The sequence below is a fragment of the Brachypodium distachyon genome, chromosome 2 (genome assembly GCF_000005505.3).
Source record: "Brachypodium distachyon strain Bd21 chromosome 2, Brachypodium_distachyon_v3.0, whole genome shotgun sequence".
Taxonomy (NCBI): domain Eukaryota; kingdom Viridiplantae; phylum Streptophyta; class Magnoliopsida; order Poales; family Poaceae; genus Brachypodium; species Brachypodium distachyon.
The window spans coordinates 48,087,019-48,110,085 of NC_016132.3; the positions used below are offsets into that span (position 1 = coordinate 48,087,019).

Consider the following 23,067-nt stretch of genomic DNA (forward strand, 5'->3'; position numbering starts at 1 on the left):
CACATCCTGAGTTTTCACTCTATAAGAGCATGAAACAATATAAATATGGTGATAAATTTAATCAATATAGGTTAGACTACCTTCTTGTGTCGTCCAAACCTTGATCCCGGCTTCTCCTTAATATACCAAGATGTAACTACTCCTGAAAATACCAAGATGTACCAAGACAAGCCACCATTGGAACTCATCTTGGGCGAGTGCGAAACAACTCCGACACCAGCCACCAAGACGCGCAAGGTTTGACCACCTGTGGACGAGGAGGGAGATAGATACCATGAGCCAGTGTACATCACCGAGAAATTGTTGACGTCACTTTTGCCATGCTTGGAATCGCTCTCCCACGGCGAGGCTGCGAGCGAAACAAAGCCATTAGCGGTCTAGCGCCATTGATGAATCCACATCGGCGAAATAACAGCTTGCGAACTAGATCCACCACCAGGCGAACCCTATCTGATTAGGCCATAAAACGCGTTCTTGGAGCATCACCGTCACATATGTCGCTTCCAGTCATGAACCACCGAGTCCACGAGAATCACACGGTACCCGGTAGAGGAGCCACCATGAACCGTCCTAGAAAATCCACACTCAATCGATCAATGACCGCAAAAGCAACTTAAGTTGCTATCGATCAATTTCCCCAACCGCAACCGAAATCAAACACCAGAACCGGTCGCATAGCAACATCTAATTGGTCGCCGTCTAACGTCGAAGGAGAGAAGAGGGTGGATCTTGGATGCACTCCCTCCTCCAGACTGGGGAATCGGTGACTACTCACAGCGGGTGGAGTGCCGTAGTAGTTTGTGTAATCCGACATTTCTTATATTATATCTCTTTCGTGAGGATCTTGTTTTTGTTATGACTATCCTTTTCCATCCCGGTTGGGCATACAAATATATTTGCCAAGATACGAATCATCGCACTCGGATTAGGACAAGATGCTCCTCGCTTATGCTTTTGTATCCCAACAAATTAACCAATCCAAGCAACGCTGTGCCAGTGCTTTTGTATGATTCGAAACAAAAACTGCAACCCTCATCGATCGATGGCCCAATCAAGGAAAGGAAATGTCTGACGTGGAACCTGTAGCCATCTCCAATCCAAAGCTGCCTGCGGCAATCCAATCATGCAAGTCGCTGTCTTAACAGAATAGCGGCAGTAAATACTCCTGATTGCGCAATTTGATGCGTGTATGTGCATGCCCAGCCGTCCAGGTGTCCAGATTTGAGAAAACTTATCATTCTTCAAGGCCAAGAAATGCACACTTCACATCTATCAGGTCACTTGGAGTCTCCTAGTCTACTCAACTGTACACAGTACACCGATTAATGCAAGCAAAGTTTTTGATTCCTTCATCAGTCATCACTAGCAGAGACAGTACGGATCGGACTTGATTGCTGGCCGGGAATCGCTAGATTACCATGACAAGCAGAGACCAGGGACAACTCTGAAGTAGTAAGATACGTTTGCGTTCTCGAAAGAAAAAGTAAGATACGTTTGCCATTGGAGGGCCGATACATGTCATGGCGTGGCATTGCCTTGCCGTTTTGAGGCGTGTCGAAAGCAGAGGAAAAAAGAGATGGAGGGTACTGTTAGCGAGAAAGCATCCACAACATTATCTCTTTTGCACGCGAAAATGACGCCGTGATAAGGTGACACGAGGCGCATCACTGCGGCTAGGATGTTCAAGTCAGGAGTCAGGACTACTCATGCAGTCATACGGACAAGACATTAGACAGTACCGTAGCTAAAAAGGAAAAGAGGCTCTCTCACGACAAAAACTCTGTAGAAGCAGAAGAGCTCGTGCGATATGGACGATATGAATATCAATCCACGCCGCGCGCTTTATCAGTTATCACCACACCGTTGTACTCCTTCCGTCTCGTTAGATGACTTTCTATTACATATGCCACGTGCCTGGCTCGATCGACCATTTCCCCGCCGATCTAGCATGCATGCATGGGTTTGCCGTCGAAGAAAATCTCAGGGGTAGTGTTGCAGCAGCCGGTCGGCCTCGCGTACGCCGCTGAGGTAGGCGGCGTGCGTCGTCGAGTAGTGCGTCCGGTGCGTCGCCTCGCCGGCGAACAGCACCCGCAGCGGCGGCGGCGTCCGATCTGCCTCCGGTACTCCACCACGTGGCAGCGGCTCGGCCATCCGATCGAGGTCCCCCCCGCTCGACCCGACGGCGACGTAGCTGTAGGACCCCACGAATAACGGGTCCCCGGCCCACCGGCTCCTTTCGATCCTCTTCACCCTCCACCGTGACGTCGCCCCTGATGACGACGTGGCCGGAAGGAAGGAGTCCAGCGTGGCCTGGACCCCGCGGACGACGTCGTCGTCGGGGAGGAACTCGAGGTGCTTGGCCTCCCGCCCCGCAAACCAGGCCAGCGCCACGCTGGAGCCCGCGTGGACGGGGCAGATCGACTCCGTGCCTCGCATCCACCACGGGATCTTCGCCACGTGGCCGTCGAAGGCCATATGCAGGAAAGGGAAATCCGGCGGCGCCGCCGCCCCAGCTAGCTGCTGCTCTTCGCCGCCGCCTTCCGGTTCCACGGCCTCCAACTCGACGAACAGCTTGTTCACGACGCCGAAGCCCAGGCGCGACACGGCGTCACGCTTGAACTGTGGGAGCGGCGGGTCGAAGGCGATGGCGCCCGCGGCGGAGGCCGCGTCCTTGCCGAGGCTGGCCTTGAGGACGCCCAGGGACACGGTAAGAATAACGTGGTCGGCGATGAGCGCGGCCGCTCCATCGTCGGCGAAGTGGAGGCGTACGGGGGTCTCGCCCCAATCGAGACGGCGCAGGCGGAGGCCGAGGCGGACGGTGCCGGGCGGGAGCGCGGCGACGAGGTGCTCCACGACGCGGGTGTACCCGCCGGGGATCGTGACGTGGTCACCGGGGAAGTCGCGGTACTCGCCCTCGGCGGCGAGGTCCAGGTCGCCGAGGGCGTCGGCGGAGGTGTCCGTCCGCTCACGGTTGATGTGCATCGCGAGCAGCGCCTCTTCGACCTCTTTCACCTTGCTCCCGCTGCCGTCGGTGCGCGCTGCCTGGTAGGCTCGCAGCCCACGCCGCAGGTACTCCTCCACGCCGCCGCCTCCGCCGCCAGCCTCGCCTGCGCGGGCGGCGTCCATCATGCCCCTGTACAGCTCCTCGACCGGCTTGGCCACCTTGTCCGCGTCCACGACGTCGCCGCCCTCGGCGACGGTCAGCACGCGGTCGTCGGGGAAGGGCCCGTCCATGCGCTCGTACGGGAGATGACCACCGGCATCCTCTGTGAGCGCGCCCGCGTCGTGCGCCAGTGCGTACACGGGGCTGCCGGTGATGCCTTGCACCCACGTCGCGCCCATCTCGACCCGGTGGCCGGCGAACTCGGACGTGAAGACCCGGCCGCCGGCGCGGGGGGCGGCCTCCACCACCACGACGTCAAACTTGTCCCCCTGCCCCGCGCGGCACAGCTGCTGCGCCGCCGAGAGCCCGGCTATGCCCGCGCCCACTATCACGATCCGGGGCTTATTCGCCACCATTGTCGCCTGCCGTGCGCGCTCTCAAGATTCGTTATTGAACCACAGGGTACGTCTGAGAGTCTCTACTTCTGTCATTTGGCCTGCCCCCTAACTTGTACACGAGCACGAGCTTTTTTAATACAAAAAAAACGAGTTGTTAAAACACACAAGTTACACGACGCGGGCGAAGCAGCGGGGTACACCACGGGCAACACGACGAACCCTGCCTTTCTGTCACATCAGCGCGCGAACATATTGTAGGCTTGTAGCGTTGTTGTGTCTACGAGTACTCGCTGTGCAGACAGGACACTGAGGGGTCCTGAACCCTGAAGCTTTATTATACTATGTAAAGGCGAAATGAGTTTAACGTTTCATAGATAATACACTTCAGAACATGTTCTACAATACCATTTTTTTCGTGGACCACATGTCGAATTGGGCAATACATAGATGCCCTGGTCTCAGGAAGTTCGTTACTGTACTGTCTAGCAAACCAATAGTTGATGTGTGGTATATCATGAATTTATAAACAATCCGCGGATTCTTTGACCTCAAATGTTCAGTTCCAAATAAATAAATAACATTTAAGTCTTTATTGAGTACACATTTACCTAGTCTTATCCAAGCCCTCTAGGCTGTGAAGAAATTATACTATTATTACAAAAATGGACATGTAAATTTCTTACTGAGATTAGGACATATGTATTAGCTTGATATTTGAAACTTCCTCAAATAAGTTATACATCAGAAGCTGTGTGTCTATCCACATAAAAAGAAGCAATTCAGTTATAGAAACTGCGGGCACATATGTGATGCACATGAAGGAGGACACGATGACATGCTGTGAAGCACCTTCATTTGTCACCACGATAACTGAATGTTTGCTAGTCACCTTACATGATTGATCATGTCATACACGTGGCAAGAAGGCTCAAATAATTCAGCTTTGGCCTCTTCTTGTAGAAAACATACAAAAATACAGATTATAACTATTGAGTGATCTACTCCATGAGAAATATTGACTAATATATAAATGAACCATGGATTCAAACTAAAAAGAGATAAAATATGTGAGATAAGAAGTTTCTGTTAATGTTAAGGCACATAATAACAACTGGACGTTGTAAAAAAAAGGTAAAATAGGGCTTAAACTAAACTAAAGGAAAGTCGGTCTTCTCATGATCAGGGTACAGTGCATCGCTCAATGGAAAGAAGAATGACATATTCTGAAGTATGACCAAATCTGCAACCTTGACATGGGCTCGAAATCTTTGATCGCTAGAAAAGGTTATCAACCTAGATATCTAAAATGAAGCCAAGTTAAGCGAATTCATGATTTCGCATTAAAACAATGTGCTAAAGCTGTGCGTGTGACAAAGAGCCTTAATTAGTATTTTTCCATATCACAATGTTACGTACAGATAAAGGAGCATAAGAAACATCGTGTTGTTCACATGATTCAAAATAATACTAATTTGAGTTATTACATTTTTTGTCATTCCAGCACATCACTACGTCTGTAATACATTATCATATCAAAACATCCTTATAGACAATATTTTTAGTACTTCTCCCAAGTGGGTCGATATCTTTGTTTTGGCTTGGCAAGTATTCTTGTAGTTTGCCTTGATATCCCTCTAGACAAAGCAACATATAGTTGACCATGAGAGAATACAGGTTCCGGAAGATAGATGCCAACATTTGGAATAGTTTGACCTTGAGCTTTATTAATTGTCATTGCAAAGCTAAGACGGATAGGAAATTGCTTTCTTATGAATTTAAACAGAAGCACATCATCTTCAGAAGGATACAAAGGAATTCGTGGAAGGAAAACTCGCTTTCTAGAATGTTGTCCGCCGATAATCTAAGCATCAATGACATTACGTTGAAATGCCTTAATAATAAGCCTCGTGCCATTGCATAACCCATTAGATGGATCTAAATTCCGAAGCAAGTTGTCCGGGCAATTGATCTTCAATCTAAGAACATGTGGAGGCAGACCATTAGGTGTGAGTGAATTGAGGAATTCAGATGGGTAGTGATTGTATGTATCATCCACTCCCAAGTCAAAACTGTGGTATATTTTTTCTTCTCCAAGAAATTGGCCTTCCGTGCTTCCAGCTAACATGGAAAGGCAAGCTCCGTTTCAGGGAAATACATGGAAACGGCCTTGTATACACGGAAGGACACGGCAGACATCTACGAAGACCGGAAAGTATCGGCAATTTGGCGTCGATTAGCAAATCAGCCGTCCTTGTGATTTCTAAACACGGCAGCTGCAGTTGCCAAAAATATGAGACGGTGGTCTTTCCTTCCGGTGCTCCGGCTGAGGCCTATATAAGCCTGCCAATGCTTCCATCGATGAAGACAGAAGAGGAGAAGCGCTGAAGCCGCCGGGGCGTCGGCCAGAGGTAAAAGGAGCACATATATTCTCACATCCAGAATACAAACACCAAAGAACATCCACGTACAAGATTAAGAACAAGCAGCAGCCGGTCAGGGGCTTGATCAAGGACAGCAATGATGGCGTCTTTCTCCAATGCTGAGGATCATCGTTGATCTCCCTTCTCCTCTTTTTTTTTCTGTACTGTGCATCTTCGAATGCGGCCGGTCGCTTGCCCACGGCCAATTTGCCGAGGCTGCCGCCGTGCGTTTTGTCGGCCTGCTTCCGGAGCCTCGTCCAGATGGTGGCCGTTAGACCGCTGGGACTGCCAACGTGCAGCCCGCCGGCTTCGACGTTGGGAGATCGTCGACACCCGCAGCTGAAGAAGACGACGCCGCACGTCTGCTTAACGCGCTGTGACGGCAGAGGTGCCGTTGCTGCTCTGACATCGCCATGTCATGTTCGTTAGTGCTCGGCCGATGTGCCCGCCCGACGAAGATGACGTTTTGGCAGGCTCTCCACTGAGAACATCACCGATGCATGGCCACTTTGCCAGGCTGCGAGGATGCCTAATCAGGCGGCCCTTCTACCTCATGAGCTACGACGCCGATGTCGACGCCGACGCCGAGGCTGCTAGTAGGCAGTCTTCTGGCGCGTTCTTAAGCTAGCACACCTACGGGACTTGGTAAATCCCTAGTGTGCAGCAACCTCTTTGCTATCAAGCAACTCCTACCGGTAAGACTTCGGTGGATGCTCTACGGGGGTCCCCCTCGACCATCTCGACGATGCCACTGAGTTGTCTCGACGTCAATGCCAAGCCCTACCATGCGACTTCAACGACATCGACATCGTTCGGCCGACGAGGCCGGACGGTAAGGGCGAGTGTGGCCGAAACAAGGGCCACGCTATCGACGGCGCGTGCATGTTCAAGTGCATGGACTCTGCCGCCGTCCACACGTCACCACCATGCATGCAGAACGCGACATGAAGATGAAGACGACGATCCAGCGGCTTAATCGGAGGTGTCCTGCGGCTCGAGCCGCGGGAATAATTAACCGGAAGCCTCCCAAGGCCCCGGGAACCAGAAGACCATGATCGCTATGTCATGTTAGCTGAGCTAGTAGGCTACGGAGCGCACACTACACCCGGAAATAAACACTTATTTTTTTGTTATGATTAATAATGTGTAATTTCCATATTATTATTTTCTTTGTGTACTTAGTACACTGGCATGCCCGCGTTTTAATTTTCCCCGGTGCGAGAAAAATACTTTTTTTTTCTCTCCTTTAAGTATTTTTCGTGTCAAACAAGCTCTAAGCTTTCCAAATCATCTGCATCCAATAGATTGGGAAGATCAAAGCTCTTGATCTCCTTCCCCATAGAGTACAGCAATTCTCCAATATCCCTAAGCACCCTTTGCTAAATTGCTTCATTACTTACGCTCTCCATACGAAAATCATCAGACATGGCTTCAAAGTGCTTATCCCATAATTCACGAACATGCGTTACCTCACAGAAGGCCAATACTGTAGCAAAAAGTCTTCTAAGTGCATAAGGCATTCGAAATGTTGCAGCTTCCGTGAGACAATCAGAAATGCTATTATCTGCTTCAATGAGACCCCTTTTTTCTGCAGCCTCTCTAAATGTGGAAAAAACAACACCTTCAACGGTGCGTAAAATTCTCAAAAGAAGTAGCCCCCCTAGATGGTTTAGCAATACTCTCAAGTAATATCGCTCGCCTTCTGCAGGGTGAGCAGCCACAAGTCTACCTATTTGAATCCTCTGCATATGACGTCTCCATGTCTTATGGTTTCTTTGCCATATATAAAATTCAGGAAATTCCTTATACAGAATTTTTTTGGCATAATTATCAATGGAGTTCATTTTGAAATACTCAGTTAACATTGTCTTGGAAGATGATTCTGTATCTATGATGTTCTTCAAATTGTCAGAATCTTTGTGACGCACAGTATGCATATTTGGCAAGTGAACCTGTAATTGTAGAACAGGAGGAGACATCTCACTGAGATTAAAAGAATAAATCCTCCAAATTGCCTCCGGAGGTGATATAAACCTGGCACCTTTGTACTCACGGATTTCATCAATAACCGTATCTCCCGCGGCTTCTAAGATAAAAGAGGCACGGTCATGACCTTTATATATGTACTTGAATAAATACTTAACAGCCTTGATGCTGGAGCAAACTTCAATATTGATATGGCAATTGTATCTCATAAGCAGGTATGGATTGTATGGAACAACCCATCTATTATCCAAAACTGCTCCCCTAATGTGCACTTGACGACCATCATCCCTTCGTACTGGATATGAGTCATCTCCTTGCAACCTAGTCTCTAAGAACGGGCGGAGATAGTGGTATTTACATTTTCCGTCCTGCATGCAAGAATTTTTTCTATTCAAAACACCACATGGACCATGTATCATGTGTTTAATAACTAAATCATGTATCACATGGTACTTATCTTTATCAGGGTTGTTTATTTTGTAATTTGACTTGAGAATTATCAAGAAATGTGCATGGGGAAGCCCTCTTTTCTGAAATTCAATCACATACACGTGAGCAGCAACTTCGCCAAAGAATTTCTTCTTGAATATAAGCTTCTTCAAATCCTCTAATTTTGCCTTAAAGACTCGGGCTACCAAGTCTGGTCGGTCTTGTGCTGATTGGCCGGGTGCGAGCTTGTTTACTATCTCTTCCCACCTAGGGTTGCATGTCATTGTAATAAATAAATCCGGTTTTCCAAACCGTTGTACCAAGGCCATGGCATCTAGATACCTTCGGCGCATGTCCCTTGGACCCCCAACAAAAGATGGTGGGAGTACAATACGCTTGCCAATCATGCATGCCCGGGTCTCACCAGCGACAACACTATCAACCAACCCTTGATACAGATCTGCTCGTATGAGACATTGATTTGCTGGTTTTAAGTAGAATGCCAACCTTATCGATTCAATATTTATGTACATATCAACAACATATTGTTGAGTGAGTCGTTTTCCAAAAAGTAAGACATTGAGTTCTCTGGCTCGTATTTGCAATTTGAAACAATAATATTCCCTTGTCGAAACACAAGAACCAGAGTTGTACTCCTGCCCTATACAACGAAAAAAAATTAAAATACGAAAGAAATAGAAATGACCACACCATCAAAATATAAAATAACTATTCTTACCTTCATCACTGAGGTCATTTAATTGATGGTTAATATTAAGAGTTGCATTTGTTCCCACTTTTGGTATATTCAAGTTCCAACCAACTTCCCCATTTGGAAAAAAAAAGTGGGTATGAGAGTGGATCATAGCAACCTTGGTATGCTTTTATGTATTGCGGCTTATCTGATTTACCATATATAATTATACTCCTGTCGAAGTGACCTTGAGGATTGTTTCCCTCTACCCAGATTGCTGCTACTTGTGACGTAGTAGGTGTATTATATACCAGTTGATCTAAGCAAATGTCTGTGTTTAGCTCAAATTGATATTCATCAAGATTTGAGACTGAACCAAGGTTTCGAAATAATTGGGCATAAGGATTTTGTAAAAGTATCTGCGTCAACTTTCGGATGAGAACTCTATCAAGATTAGGAGAGTGTCTGAATCTATGTTGCAAGTCCACATCAATGTCATAAAAGTATAGTTGTAGATGTTTAGGACCATCCCCTGTTGGAACCAATTGGTCAATTCCATGATAAATCTGACCTTGTGCACGGAAAGTGTAAACCCCATATCTTTTATTGCAATATGGTTGGTCCAACATAACACCAAAAAAGGTAAGACTTTGTTTGGATGTAAACATTGGAAGGCTTGGCATTGCATTGGCTTCAATGCAAATATCACATGATATTTATATTGAGGTTGAATGCCAATATTTATGTTTGGATTATTAGGTATTTGAAACATAGACTTGATATTGGGGTTGAATGCCAAATCCTGTTTGGACGGTCAAAATCATAGAATTGCATTTGGATGAGTACGAGCATTATAATTTTATGCACGTACCAAAATGTTTCATTTATCAAATCCCAGTAATCCTTCCTTGCTACCACGTAGCTTAGATCTTTATTCGTTCACATAAACAAGTGTAGACAAATTCTGGAGTAAATCTGGACCACCCAAAAAGACAAGAGTAACAGAGTTGTTCATCATCGTGTTCGTGTGTGACACTACGAGAAATCAGGATGATAACAGCAGCTTCAAGTAACAGAGTTGTTCATCATCCAGTTAGCAGCAGCAAGCATCAGCGGTTGCTTGAATTATCTACAGGTGCAGGGTCCAGTTCCTGAAGAATGGCCAGCAGCTTCGGGTCCGTGAAATCTGCGACCTCATGTTCTTCGTTTTCTCCACGCAGCTCCTCCATGCCCGCCGATTCGGCCGCTAGCTGCCGCTCCCTTCGCGCACCGCCGTCGGCCGCCGCGCCCGCATCCGCCGCCGCCCTCGCCTGGCCAGCCGCTGCCGCTAGCTGACGACGAAGAGGACTCACCGCCTCCACTCCCTCGTCCCTCCTCGCGTCGGGCAGGCTTGAGGGCCGGCGGCCCCGATTCCGGACGGAATCGGCCTCGATTGCGCCTTGGACGAGGGCGGCAGCGGCGCAGTCTTGTAATAGGGTTGCGGCGCGGACGAGGGAGGAGAGCGCCGGGTCGCCTGAGCCGGTCGCCGGGGAGCCTGCTATCGCGGAGAGGAAGAGGGGTGAGAGGTGAGGGAGGCGGCGCGGGAAGGGGCCGCGGCCGCTCGGAGGCAGGTCGGCTGCCACAGCCGCTGGAGAAGGAGGAGGCGGGCCGTCGCTGCCTTACCTCCGCCGGCGCCGCTCGCATGGAGAAGGACTGAACGAGGAGGCGGGCTCGGGAGTCTCGGGACGGAGCCCTCAGGTCTGCGCGTGAGGAATTAGAAGGGAGAAGGTAAAATAAAACGTGTCCGTGAGGAATCGAGCGCGGGTGTCGGGCGATAGAACGAGGATCCCGAATACCGCACGATGTCGAGCCTTTTACCTGACATTGGCTGAGACCCAGTTTTGCCTGATGGACTGGATGCTCAATATTGAGCCCGAATGTCATGTATGAATATTTAAACCAGCCAAACACCCTAAATCTTGGTATTCGGACTTTTTGTAATGTCAATGTCTAATACCAAGGTTCAATATCTACGTCCAAACAAGATGTAAAAAAAAAGTGTGAATTGGAATACCGTATGTTATCTTGAAAATAATTCGCTTCTGGATGTTGTCTTGTGTACAAGCGCCACAATTCTTCGAGAAACTATATTGACTCTTCCGCCCATGCAACAAAATGTTGGTCTCTCATATTGAAACCTTTTTGCGCCGCAATGTTTGCAATTGGGTACTGCCTCCAAGACATGATGACCATTTGGTAAATCATGATATATGTGATCATACAGATCAACTTGCGTTTCACAAATAGCACGGTTTGGTTCTTGATATCATACATAATCAGAACCTGTCCATTATTATTGGGAAATGAGAAAACAATATGTAATGATCATGACGATATCAATTTTTTTTTTGTCCATTAGGCTACATATGTACTAACATGTTTACCTCTTCCACTGAATATATAGCTCTCATCATCTTCATCATCACCTTCAAGCATATCCTGGGTTTGCCCATATTCACCTGTTATATCATATCCATTTTCACTGAAACATTTCATATGGTGCTGAAATTACCTTGGCTAGTAGGAAAAATATCCATTGTTGGCACATAGATTGTGTCTTCAGATTCAGAAACGATATGCTCTTGAACTTCCATATGAGTATGTTGACTAAGCAAGATGTCACTTTGTCTAGCTATATTCTGTCTATTACTAAAACTTGCCAAATCAGTCTCATCATATGCATCAATACAACCCTCTCTATTAGACCTTCTTCTTTTCTTATACTCACGATTCCTTTCTAAGTATGCTTCTCTTTGTTCAGGTGCCAAGTGTGAGTACCAGCTAGTGCCACGTTGACGCTTACGTCGGCCGCTATTTGTCAATGCAATATCTGCAGCTTGATCTTTAAGAGAAGTAGAAGATCCATGTACTCCAGATGAACTAACAGTCAGCCGAGTTTCATTATCTAGGTGGCACATATTTGACTGAATAAATATGTGATGGTTTGAATCAGATACGTACTGTTTACCTGATTCAGATATCTCGAAAGTACCAAATGTGGCCACTGCTTTTCACATGAGGAACAAGGGAAAGAATTAGACTATTATAATTAGTAATCCATTTAAACAATAGATTCTAACAGTATAGATTTTACCAAACGTTGTTTCATATTTGAGGAACATCCTTGTTGATCGACCACTGAACTGTGCATGCAACAATCTGAAAAAAAAGGAAAATATTCCATCAGCATAGCGTACATAGTAGTTATTAAATTACAACCATTATAACTCATCAGAAAGCTAACCTTCTGTCCCCAGAGCAGATTCCATGAGCATGTCTATGTTGTCATTGTAGCTCACATTTGTTTGGCCAGTTGTGGACTGTGCACTACTACCACTTGCATTGCTATCTCGTTTAGCTCGTTTGTACTCACGATTCCTCTGTAAGTAAGCTTCTCTTTGACTTGGTGTCATTTGCAAGTATCTATCCCGGTCACGATAACGCTTACGGCCTGCACGATTCATCGACGCATCTATTGGTTCAACAATATGGTGATTTAGCTCAGTAAAATCAGCCCCTGTTTACATACACATAACACAGGATATCTCAATTAGAAAGTAAATAAAGTTAATTTATGAATTAATGCTCTGACTGAAAATATATATTTTCACGTGGAGATTTGGACAAAGAAATTTATGAAATATGTAAGTGGTCACTGAAATAGAATTTAGTTCTGTGCAAATCATGAAACTGCACTTTTTATTCTCTGATCTCGTCAATAACAGAACACTTACAACATTATTATCCATATAATATCTCATTTCTCACCACTGAGGGTCATATGCAATTTTTCTTAAATGAGTATAACTTCTGAACAGACCAAAACATTTTATATAACGGTGTTCATGTGTAATAAAAAGGAAAGAAAATAGATGAAGCATCAAATGGATGCCACGTACTGAACTAACTAACAGAAAATACAAAAGTAAGACCATTCCACTCATCCATCCGACTACGGTATGCAACTTAACAACCACACACTAATCCAATGTCTCATAGCAGTTTAGACAAAAACACAAACACGTGATGTGCAAAAAAGACACATAGCCACCACAAAGGATAGAAAACGCTGAGATTTGCAATGGGATAAGAATAGATGGCTGTTAGGAAGAAGCGTTGACAGGGATGGATGCAGATGGAATCAACAGAAAATACAAGAGGGGGTCACACACGTGCTCACCTGTGGGTTGGGGCAGTTCCGCTCCTTCTCAACCTAGATGCAGATGGAAGCAATGCAAGGAGATGGATTCATACCTGTGTGTAGACAAGAGATGGAGGGGATGGAGACGCTGACGTTTGGCGCGCTGGTTCGTGTGTGGTGTCCGAGGAGTGTTCCACGCGCGGGCTGGATTCAAATTTAGATTGCCGGAGTGTTCCGCACCCGGAGCTATCGCGAAGGTGCGAGAGTTGGTTAGAGCGAGCACAGGTGTTCCGGAGGTGCGAATCCGGGGAAGATTAGCCGTCGGATCCAACATTTCAGTGTTTGATGGAGGGTGGATATCACTGAAAGAGAAGAAATTGACGTCTGAAATTGGTTTCATCTTGTTACGGCAGCTGAAAAACTGAAGCGAGGGTGGTAAATCCGAACTCAAAACTGCTACACTATAGTAGTAGAGATAAAATAGACAAAATGAGTCTTGCTGTCTGGATAAGAGCCAAGAGGATTCCTATAGCTTTGCGATAATTGTTTTTGCAATTTTAACAATTAAATCTCTCAAAGAATTATTTTTTTATGGTCTAGTCTTGTTTTCATTTTGACGTCTATAACCATCGGGAACATTCCTTTAACGTAATGCGCAGGTAAAGACATGCGTAATACTCCCTCCGTTTCATAATTCTTGTCGAAATATTACATGTATCTAGACATTTTGTAGAAATAAATACTCCTACATCCATTTTTAGACAAATTTAAGTCAAGAAAGGATTAGAGGAGTAGTAATCTGGCGAGTTTGTTCTTTTCATGCATGAAAAAAGAGCAGCTAGCGAGGCCGTTTGCTGGTGCAGCAGATTGGCATGCCACATTCGCACGGACACCAACAAGCAGCCAGCGAGTGTCCCGTAAACGACTTTTTCTTAAGAGCGCTAAGGCAGACGACCGAGCACGTGGAGTACGGGCCGGCGCTTCGTGGTTCATGGCCGGGCTCTAGTCTGATCATGGGACGTACGTCCAGACTCCAGTACGGGCCGGGCTGACAGTTGGTTTCGGGTTTTTTATTTGGCCCAGATAAATACGGACTATATACTGGAGACGAGGGAGGGCATAGACCGTTTTAGTACCACAGGGCCTACGGAGAAGATATAACAGCAGTTTATAACCTGGTTTCATGACAGGGTTATCACCACGCGCCAAACGTGGTTAGCAATTCACCAAAATGTCAACAACTAATAATTGTGAACACCTCATGCAGGTGAGCATTCAGCCTCCTATGGCGCCTTGACTGCAAACCTGACATGTCACCGCACTCCGACATGGTGTGCTTAAGCTTTTTGTCTCTTCCTCTCTAACTGAGTAACATTGCTGAAACCCAGCTATTTGTCCAATAAACAACGGTACTTCCTCCATCTAACGAAAGATGTTTTAAGTTTGTTAAAATTTGGATGTATCATGACATGACTTAGTGTATAGATGCATTCAAATTTGGTCAAAATTGAGACATCTTTTGTCGGACGGAGGGAGTATGAATTTTTAGCCTCAGTTTTGTTAATGATGATTTTTTAGATGGAATGAACCACTGCACGGTATGAAAACTTAGCCTCAATTTTCTATGCTCTATGCTCCGGCTGGTATTGCTGGCACTGGAGGGAGGATCGGTGCTACGAATGTGTGGCTAAAGAATCATCAGTAATTTTGTCTCAATTTTCCACGGCAGGCATCCCTGGGCACCGGAGGGAGGATCGCTGCTACGAGTTTGTGGCGGGCCAAATGCCCAGATCCATGCAGCAGGAACACCCGGAATGTTTATTTGGGTCTGTTTGGTTGCAACCCTGGAGGAAAGCTGCCTGGCCGGAGAGATGCCGGTGACGTGCCTGGACCCTGTTTGGTCGGCGCGTGATGTCTGAAACCCCCGCCTGGCCTGTCACTCCCGGCAAGTTCATTACTCATTAGCCTGTTCCAAGCCGACGAAATCTGAGGCCTGACCTCCAGGCAGCAACGCAAAACACGATTAGCAGATTCAGTCCACTGCAAATCTTGTCTCTGGAGTACGGGTGCCGCCATACGTACAGAGCCATCACAGCTGGAATCTGCTAACTTGAGTACCCGTATACCACCGCTCGAACTTGCAAGAGCCGCTACCGGAAATTAATACTCATCTGCTGCAGAACTCATCTCCACAATCTACTGCTGCTCGCGGTGCTGAACTCTGTTGTGATTTTTCTTCTTGCTCTATGTTGGAGTGTCGTACTAGGAGGGAATGCAACGAGAATGAAGAATAGGAGAACACGCACTTGATAATTTACGCTTCCTCCAAAGCAAAGCACAGAATCAGTGAATATGTTTTTGCACAGGCACCAAACTCCAACCAAACAACATCATCTCTCAGGCTAGCCTGGCCAGGCAGATTTGATCAAAAACTCAGGCTCGTCACAGGCACCATTTTGTCTTTGTCTTCGCGATGGGCGCGGGCCTCCTGTGTTTTTTTCTCCTTGAGAGGATCCTGTGTTATTGTTTGGACTTGAGAAATCCAGCCATGAAGGTATTGGATGATATTGAAAAATAGCCCACGAGGGAGGGTGTCTCCATCATTCCCTCAAAAGATAAATATCTCATCGTGTTAAATTATTGAAAAATGGTCGTGCTTTCATCAATCCATCATTCCCTCCAAAAGATAAATATCACATCATGTTAAATTATTGAAGAATGGTCGTCATTTCATCAATCACAGGAGGTCGGGAGCGCTTATTGTAGTTGTACAGTTGTACTAGTGCGAGAAGAAAGAGATGCTCCGCCCCAAATGCGAGCGTCAGCGTAAAACAAAAAAGCACGGCGCACCATCCTTGCCGGCGAGACAAACCAGATTTTGTGGCATCTGGGTGCCGGCTCCACCACAAACGAATTGCTTGTGCCCTCCCTTCCTCCACACATGGCATTGGCCGGACCATATGGGGGGGCGAGTGGAGAAGCTCTGACTCCTGACAAGAGTTGAGAGTGAACGCTGCACATTTAAAAAAAATATTTACAGGAAAGCTCGGAACAGAACAAGAATTGACCAGTCTGAGGTGCTAGCACGGCTAGAGAAATTCGGGTTATAATCGTATGGATTTACTTGTGATGAATTTAGTGCATGCCTCATTAAACACAATGGGTACCATACATGCGTACGATATTTCAAAAGCTACTATTCCCTAGTCCCTTTGTTCTTAAATTCTTGTCGTGGTGAACTAAAACCATGGCAAGAATTTGGAAACGGAGGGAGTATATGGATATGCATTCATGAGAGAGAACTTGGAATAGTTAAATCTACTGATCAAGGTCGTGACACCATATGAAATTCACGTGTTTATGCACAATTTTGTGTGTCCCACAATATGTGACAGTTTGCAAAGACGAGAACGTATCAGGTGCACCGGTGCTCCCGAGCCACGCGAGCCGTCAGATGGAAAATGAAGGCCCCAGGTCTAATCGGAGATACGGAATTCTTAGTTTTCATTTAGGCTTTTAAGTTTGTCTCGAATCAACCCGCACACTCCACTCCTCTGTAGGATATTTTTCCATTCAATCACACCCTTGAGTTATGTTTAAATCCACCCGAAGTCCGAAAACTACTAAAGGGCCTAAATGAAGAACTACGAAATCCTATGTCCGGTTGATTCCAAACATACTTAAGGGCCTAAATGAAGAACTATGAAAGATCGATTATGTCACAGAGGGGGGGGGGTGAATGTGACCAGTTTAAAACTTCTTCAAAATGAAGACTGAAGACTGAGGACAGTCACAGTACTTCAACAACAGGGATAACACTTACCTATTTTAGAGTTGCAGCGGAAAGAAGAAAGATGAACAAGTTTATAGCAGCAATGAAGACAGAACACAATGAATCAGTTATACTTCAACATAGAGTAAAAGTTGAGAAACGAAATCACCAGGACTGAAGACACAGAAATTTGTTTTCCGAAGTTCAGATTGTTGGCACAATCCTACGTCTCCGTTGAGGGGGCTGAGTCACACAAGACTCGCGGACACACAAGTCCACCCAATCCTCCTGAGTTAAGACCAAAGTCTCGCCCAGTTACTCGTGGTAGATTTTGAGGTGATCTCCGGACTTTCACAGACTGGTTGATGGCAAATCATAATCTTCGATTGCTCTTCAACACTGACTCCTAGCCGTCTAGGTGATGCCAATCACCAAGAGTAACAAGCTTCACGTGCTCGGCTAGAGAGGGGATCCCATTCTTCACGCTCAGTTCAGCTCTAAGGGTTTAATCAGGTGTTCTTCAAAACAATTCACTGGGGTTCACCACCGAACTCTTTCGGGGTGGGTCGTCTTATAAAGCCTTGGCCACGGCTGATCTAGCCGTTGTGACTCGTTGGATAAAATGATTCTTGAGAATCCAGCTCACACTTTATCACTTTGTCTCACAACGGTTAGATTAGGTGGTCAAGCACGAAAGCGACATATTTTCAAACACATTTGAAATCAGAGTGAAGACTTCGCACGGAAGTTTCTGTGAAGTCTGAAATGCTTCATTCTTCACTCCGACAAAAAACACTCACACAGAAAATGGTTTTCGCCTAAGCTTAACATGAAGAATAGGTTTCACCTGAACCAGCTCCACACTTCAAACCCCCCTTAATAGTACGGCGTTCCTATACTCAGGTGAAGAAAACAACTACGGAAAGACCTATGAAGAATGCTACGTTTCATGTTCTTCACCGTTCTTCATTTAGTTTTTCATACTTTAAGCCAGTACCTGTACTTCAATTTTAGGGGTCATCGATGCTGGTTAGACCAACTCTTCTGAGGAACTAAAAGCTGAAACACTCCGTGTAACTCATTAGTTCCTCAACCATGTTGTCATCATTCATCAAAACCCATACAGGGGCAAGATTTCCCTTTCAAACTACGAAATCCTATGTCCGGTTTGATCTAGGCCATTCCTTTTCGATCCGGCCGCTCAGGTGGGTCGAGCGCTCTGGTGCGCCTGATACGCTCTCCTGCAAAGGAATGGGAGTAGCTGATAGTACGTGACTAGCTAGCTGCACACTGGAGCAGCTGAGGCATATTTCAGTACCATTACACAAGTACACAACGTCACAACCACCATATTAACCATGCATCTCACACCATCCACTACGATAAATATGCCAACAATAAAAAGCCACTATTCGCGATAAATAGCAAAATCAAATCGCACGATTGTTTCAATCGTTCATTTATTCACAAACTAATTAACCGGCCCTCTAAAGCATGCAGGTAGAAATTTGGATCACACTGAAACGTTGTCAAATTGTTCTTTTTGACAACGTATTAGTATTATTTCATTTTTCCCAATTAAACGGCTATAGAAAATGATAAGTAATTATTTTTACATAAAATGTGGTGATTTTAATTCATATTAGTAATCATTAATTACAAATCAAACCACAGTAAAAGTTTCAACTAAAAAGTGGGTCAAATGCAAAGCTTGGTTCGGGACTCAAATTTGGAGGTTAACTCTCGAGATCGTACATTTTGTGAAGTATGTACCATTTTTCCTTTTGTGTATTGACTTGTAATTTTTGTCCTAGTGTTTTATACCAATTAATTGGTACCATGCCAAAATTTGTGAATATTTGACAAAGTTTTAGTATTGTTTCATTTTTCCCTATTCAACGGATCTAGAAAATGGTAAATCAATATTTTTACATAAAAAGTTATGATTTTAATTCGTATTGCTCATCATCAATGCTAAATGAAAGTACAATAAAAAGTTTAACTCAAAAAGTAGTGATTTAAATTATAAACTAGAGAGGAAAGGGATACAAAAGAAAAAATATTGAAAACATCTTTGCCTGAGGCCGGCAAAGAATCTTTGCCGGAGCCCGTTTTCTCCCCGTTAGGCACCTGTTAAGTCCACGTGGGCTGCCTTCTTTGCCAGGCCTTTCTTTGCCCAAAGCCTTTTTATTCTTTGCGGTAGGCTTTTTCTTTGCCGGAGGCATCTCCTTTTTTGCCTTTGGCAAAGCCTTCTTTGCCGGAGGCCGAGGAAATGCTGCCGGCAAATACCGAGGCATGAGGCAAAGACACATTTTCGGTGACGTGAGTGGTTTTTGCAAACACACTGGAGTAGCTGAGTGTATGAGAGTACGTGACTAGCTATAGTTGCACACTAGAGTAGCTGAGGTATATTTCACTGCAACTCAATATCCTTCGCTCTTTCGGATTGTGCAGCACAAAAATGTTTCTGTTGCTACGGTCTTTGCGTCGGTTCCTCTGAATATAAGTTTTAGACGGAACCTCGATGGACAAAAATGGGCGCGTTGGCTGCATTTGGTTCGGCGTTTGATGTTGGTGCAATTTTCTGGTGAGCCGGATAAGTTTGTTTGGAGTCTATCTTCCTCGGGCATTTTTACTGTGAAGTCTATGTACGCAGACTTTATGGAAGGACAAACGGTTTTTCATCGGAAATACCTGTGGAAGTTAAAAATTCCTTCAAAAGTGAAGATATTTATGTGGTTTCTCGACCGCAAAGTTCTTTTAACTAAAGAGAATCTTGCGAAACGGAACTGGGAGGGGAGTTTAAAGTGTTGCTTTTGTGACTTCGATGAAACTGTACATCACCTCTTTATTTCATGTCCTTTAGCTCGCATTGTGTGGCGCATCATTTATATTATTTTTAATCTGCCTCCACCGACTTTGATTACTAATTTATTTGGCAACTGGCTTAATGGGTTAGACAATAAAATTAAGACTCATATTCGAATGGGAGTTTCAGTTTTCTGTTGGGCTATTTGGAACTGCAGAAATGATGTTGTTTTTAATAGAATCAGAGTTCCACATTTTTTGCAGGTTGTTTTCAGAGCTACCCATTGGATCCGACTGTGGGCTTTCCTGCTTCCTGCGCGTCTGCGGGAACCTTTGGATACCGGATGCAACCGACTGGAGATGGTCGCTCGGGATATCTTCAGCCAGGCTGGCTGGCGGTGTACTAGACGCCTAGATGCATAATTTCGTCTTGTTAGAGCTATTTCGTTGGCTTATCTTTGTATCGACTATCGTTGATCAGTGAATTGTATGATTTTTGATCACATTGCAATAAAAATGGCTGTGTGCATCAATTGATGCGGAGGCCGGGGATCGCTTCCCCTTTTCGGGAAAAAAAAAACACAAGTACACAACCTCACAACCATCAGATAGTTGTTTTTGGCAATAAACCTCTCACAACTTTAACACCGGCTATACACCACAGCAGTCACTATGCCACACGTACAATCGGACTACAGTATTCACGATGAATAGCAAAATCAGATCATACGATCGTTTCAATCATTCACATTAACCGGCCCTCTAAAGCATGCAGGTAGAAATTTGGATCCCGTGCCCTTCTTTTTCCCTTCCGCAACAGGTATCTTGGGCTCCTCCTTATTGCTCGTGTCGGCAGCGACATCGTCGTCGATGACCTTCCCGGTCACGACCGGCGGGACTGGCAGGTTCTCCTCGGCGGGCTGCTCGAGCTGCCACTCACCGGTGACCCCGAGCACCATCCCCTTGTTCTTCTCCACCCACCACGATTCCGGCACGAGGTTCTCGTCCTTGAGGAAAGCGGACGACTTGTTCACCAGCGCGACGCTCCGGTTCACCTGCAGCTTGAACTCGCCGTCCTTCCCGTTCCACCCGGCCACGGTGTGCAGGATGCCCTGCAGGTTGTGGTAGTCGCCGACGTTGGTGGTGTCGGGCTTGAGGTGGGGGGACTTCTTGGAGTCCACGGAGAGCACGTCGCCGACGTTGGCGTAGCCCAGGAGGTTGCTCGGGTACAGCGGGATGAGGTCCGGCTTGTTCCTGACGTGCAGCGCGCGGAGGTTGGGAAGCTCGTCGAACCGCTTCTTGAACTCCGGGTTCCCGACCTGGGGGCTGCCGAACACGATGGCGGCCACCGGGACGTGCGCGTCGCCGACCTTGGACACGCCGTTCACCACCATGTCGAACGCGCAGAGCGTGGCCAGCGACGCGCCGAGGCTGTGGCCGGTGCACACGATGCTGAGGCTCTCGCCGACTTTGCCCTTGTACTTGGCGACAAGCTCGCGCACTGCGGCCAGCAGCTGGTCGCGCGCGCTGTACTTGGAGAAGGGCGACCGCTCGTCGCTGGAGGTGTAGATGACGTACCACCCTTTCATGACGCGCGCGTGGCCGCGGGCCGGGTCGGACTCCGGCAGGATGGCGTCGGGCGCGACCAGGTCCGGCTTGAGCACGTCCACCCACTCCAGGTTCCGGATGGTGCCGCGCAGCGCCACGTAGATGACACGCTGGCCCGTGGCGGCGGCCGCGGCGTCCGTGGACACGGCCACGTAGCCGATCCAGTTGGACTCCTTGCTCCAGGCCTCGCGGGAGAGCGAGTACACCATGAGCCCCGCGGGGAGCGACGTCTGGGCGGTCGCGTAGAGGTTGGCGGCCACGGAAACGTCGGCCGCGGCGGGGAACTGCGTGCGGCTGAAGAGCGTCGCCCTGGAGAAGCGGCACGTGCCGCAGTACTTGGAGTGGGAGTCGGAGTTGAAGGAGTCGTAGGTCACCTGGCAGAGGTCGCCGCAGAGGAGGATGAGGCGGCGGAGCGTCAGGTTCAGAGGGTCAAGGAGGCCGTCCCAGTGGGCGGAGCCCAGCAGCTCGGGCCACGCCGGGGTGGTGCCATTGGCGCCGGCGCCGACCAGGGCGCTGGACAGGAGGACGCCTTGGCTCACGTCCATTGTGCGCGCGCCGGTGCCGGTGCCGAGCCGAGCGCGGTGTGATGAGAAGAAGATTGTTGGATAACGAGTAGCCAGCCACTGGTCAGAGCCTCGTGGGAGGTGGCGAGTGCTTGGTTTTAGTAGCTCTCAGGATTGTGGGTTCGCGCTAAGCGGAGAGCGAGTGGTTGGGGCGTGCCGCGGTGACGAAGGGCCGGTTCTACATCACCCTGTCCCATCGTGCCATTCCGCGCCTATCGGTCTCTTGTGTTCAGATTATTCTTCCTTTTTGCTAATTTTGGTATTTTGGAGTATATACGAAGTAGGTATGACAAATTGACAATTTTTTAGGCAATAGGTTGCCGACGATAATCTGAGTTAGAACTTACAGGGGTTAACTCGTTATATATCGTCAATTTAGAAATACCGTTATTTTCTAGTCAAAAATTGTTTAACCGCTGGATGAAGATTCTACGTCCCTTTATAATTGTGGCCCGATGAATCCCAAGCGTCGAGAAACGTGGATTTATGAAATTTACTCTATTTGATAAATCTGAATCAATCATTGGATGATTTTGTAACGTGGACCTAGAAATAGTAGTTTTTTGATCGTCTGAGAAACAGCAAAGTCGTATGACCAATAGCTCCTTTTCAACACAAGACCGACGGTTCTTTGCCTGGACAAAACACCAGACTCTGCTGAAGTTTATTTTAAAAATCATTTGACAAGGAGCCAACATTCAAGATCGTAATTAGATTTCATCGTTTCTTCCTGTTAAACTCTCCTGCGTGTGTTCGGGACTGCGTTTGGCAGCCTGGTACTTTTATCTGGCGTGTTATGGGTGAACCTCTGTTCTGTTATTTCTATAATGGAAGCCGATCGTGAGATCGTTTGGAAAAAAAAAAACATTCAAGATCGTCACAGAATTTGGTGGAATTGTAACAACATCTGGTAAAACTCTTTATGATCGATCATCTTCGATCAAAATTCTCAACAGAGACCGCACAAGTTGAGAGAATCTGAAATTAGCAACGGAGTGTGCGGACAAATAATCGCATAAAAGGGTAGAAAATATCGTCGTCGTGGTGCCTTATTTCACTTCAGCGTGTACTAGTCACTTTGCTAAAGTTGTGCCATCGCTAACATT

At 46.7% G+C, this 23,067-nt stretch overlaps 2 protein-coding genes and 1 long non-coding RNA gene across 3 annotated transcripts; all 3 read right to left on the reverse strand.

Annotated features, from left to right (window-relative positions):
• Positions 1-1,603: 1,603 nt before the first annotated feature.
• Positions 1,604-3,594, reverse strand: LOC100823564 (probable polyamine oxidase 5). Its single transcript, XM_003566997.4, has one exon. It carries the CDS (start codon positions 3,517-3,519, stop codon positions 1,981-1,983), a length of 1,539 nt encoding a protein of 512 aa, XP_003567045.1. The 5' UTR covers positions 3,520-3,594; the 3' UTR covers positions 1,604-1,980.
• Positions 3,595-9,863: 6,269 nt separating this feature from the next.
• On the reverse strand, positions 9,864-10,990 carry LOC104582855. The gene is made up of 2 exons (XR_730893.3): positions 10,693-10,990; positions 9,864-10,564 (listed from the first exon to the last, which is right to left on the reverse strand). It is a non-coding gene; the product is annotated as an uncharacterized LOC104582855 (long non-coding RNA).
• A 9,384-nt stretch (positions 10,991-20,374) lies between these two features.
• On the reverse strand, positions 20,375-22,043 carry LOC100843971 (phospholipase A1-II 5). Its single transcript, XM_003569617.4, has one exon. The coding sequence runs from the start codon at positions 21,941-21,943 to the stop codon at positions 20,528-20,530; it is 1,416 nt and encodes a 471-aa protein (XP_003569665.1). The 5' UTR covers positions 21,944-22,043; the 3' UTR covers positions 20,375-20,527.
• Between the last annotated feature and the right edge of the window lie 1,024 nt (positions 22,044-23,067).

Coding starts and splice junctions, on each gene's coding strand:
- LOC100823564 (XM_003566997.4), bottom strand. CDS start 3,519: ATGGTGGCGAATAAGCCCCGGATCGTGATAGTGGGCGCGGGCATAGCC.
- LOC100843971 (XM_003569617.4), bottom strand. CDS start 21,943: ATGGACGTGAGCCAAGGCGTCCTCCTGTCCAGCGCCCTGGTCGGCGCC.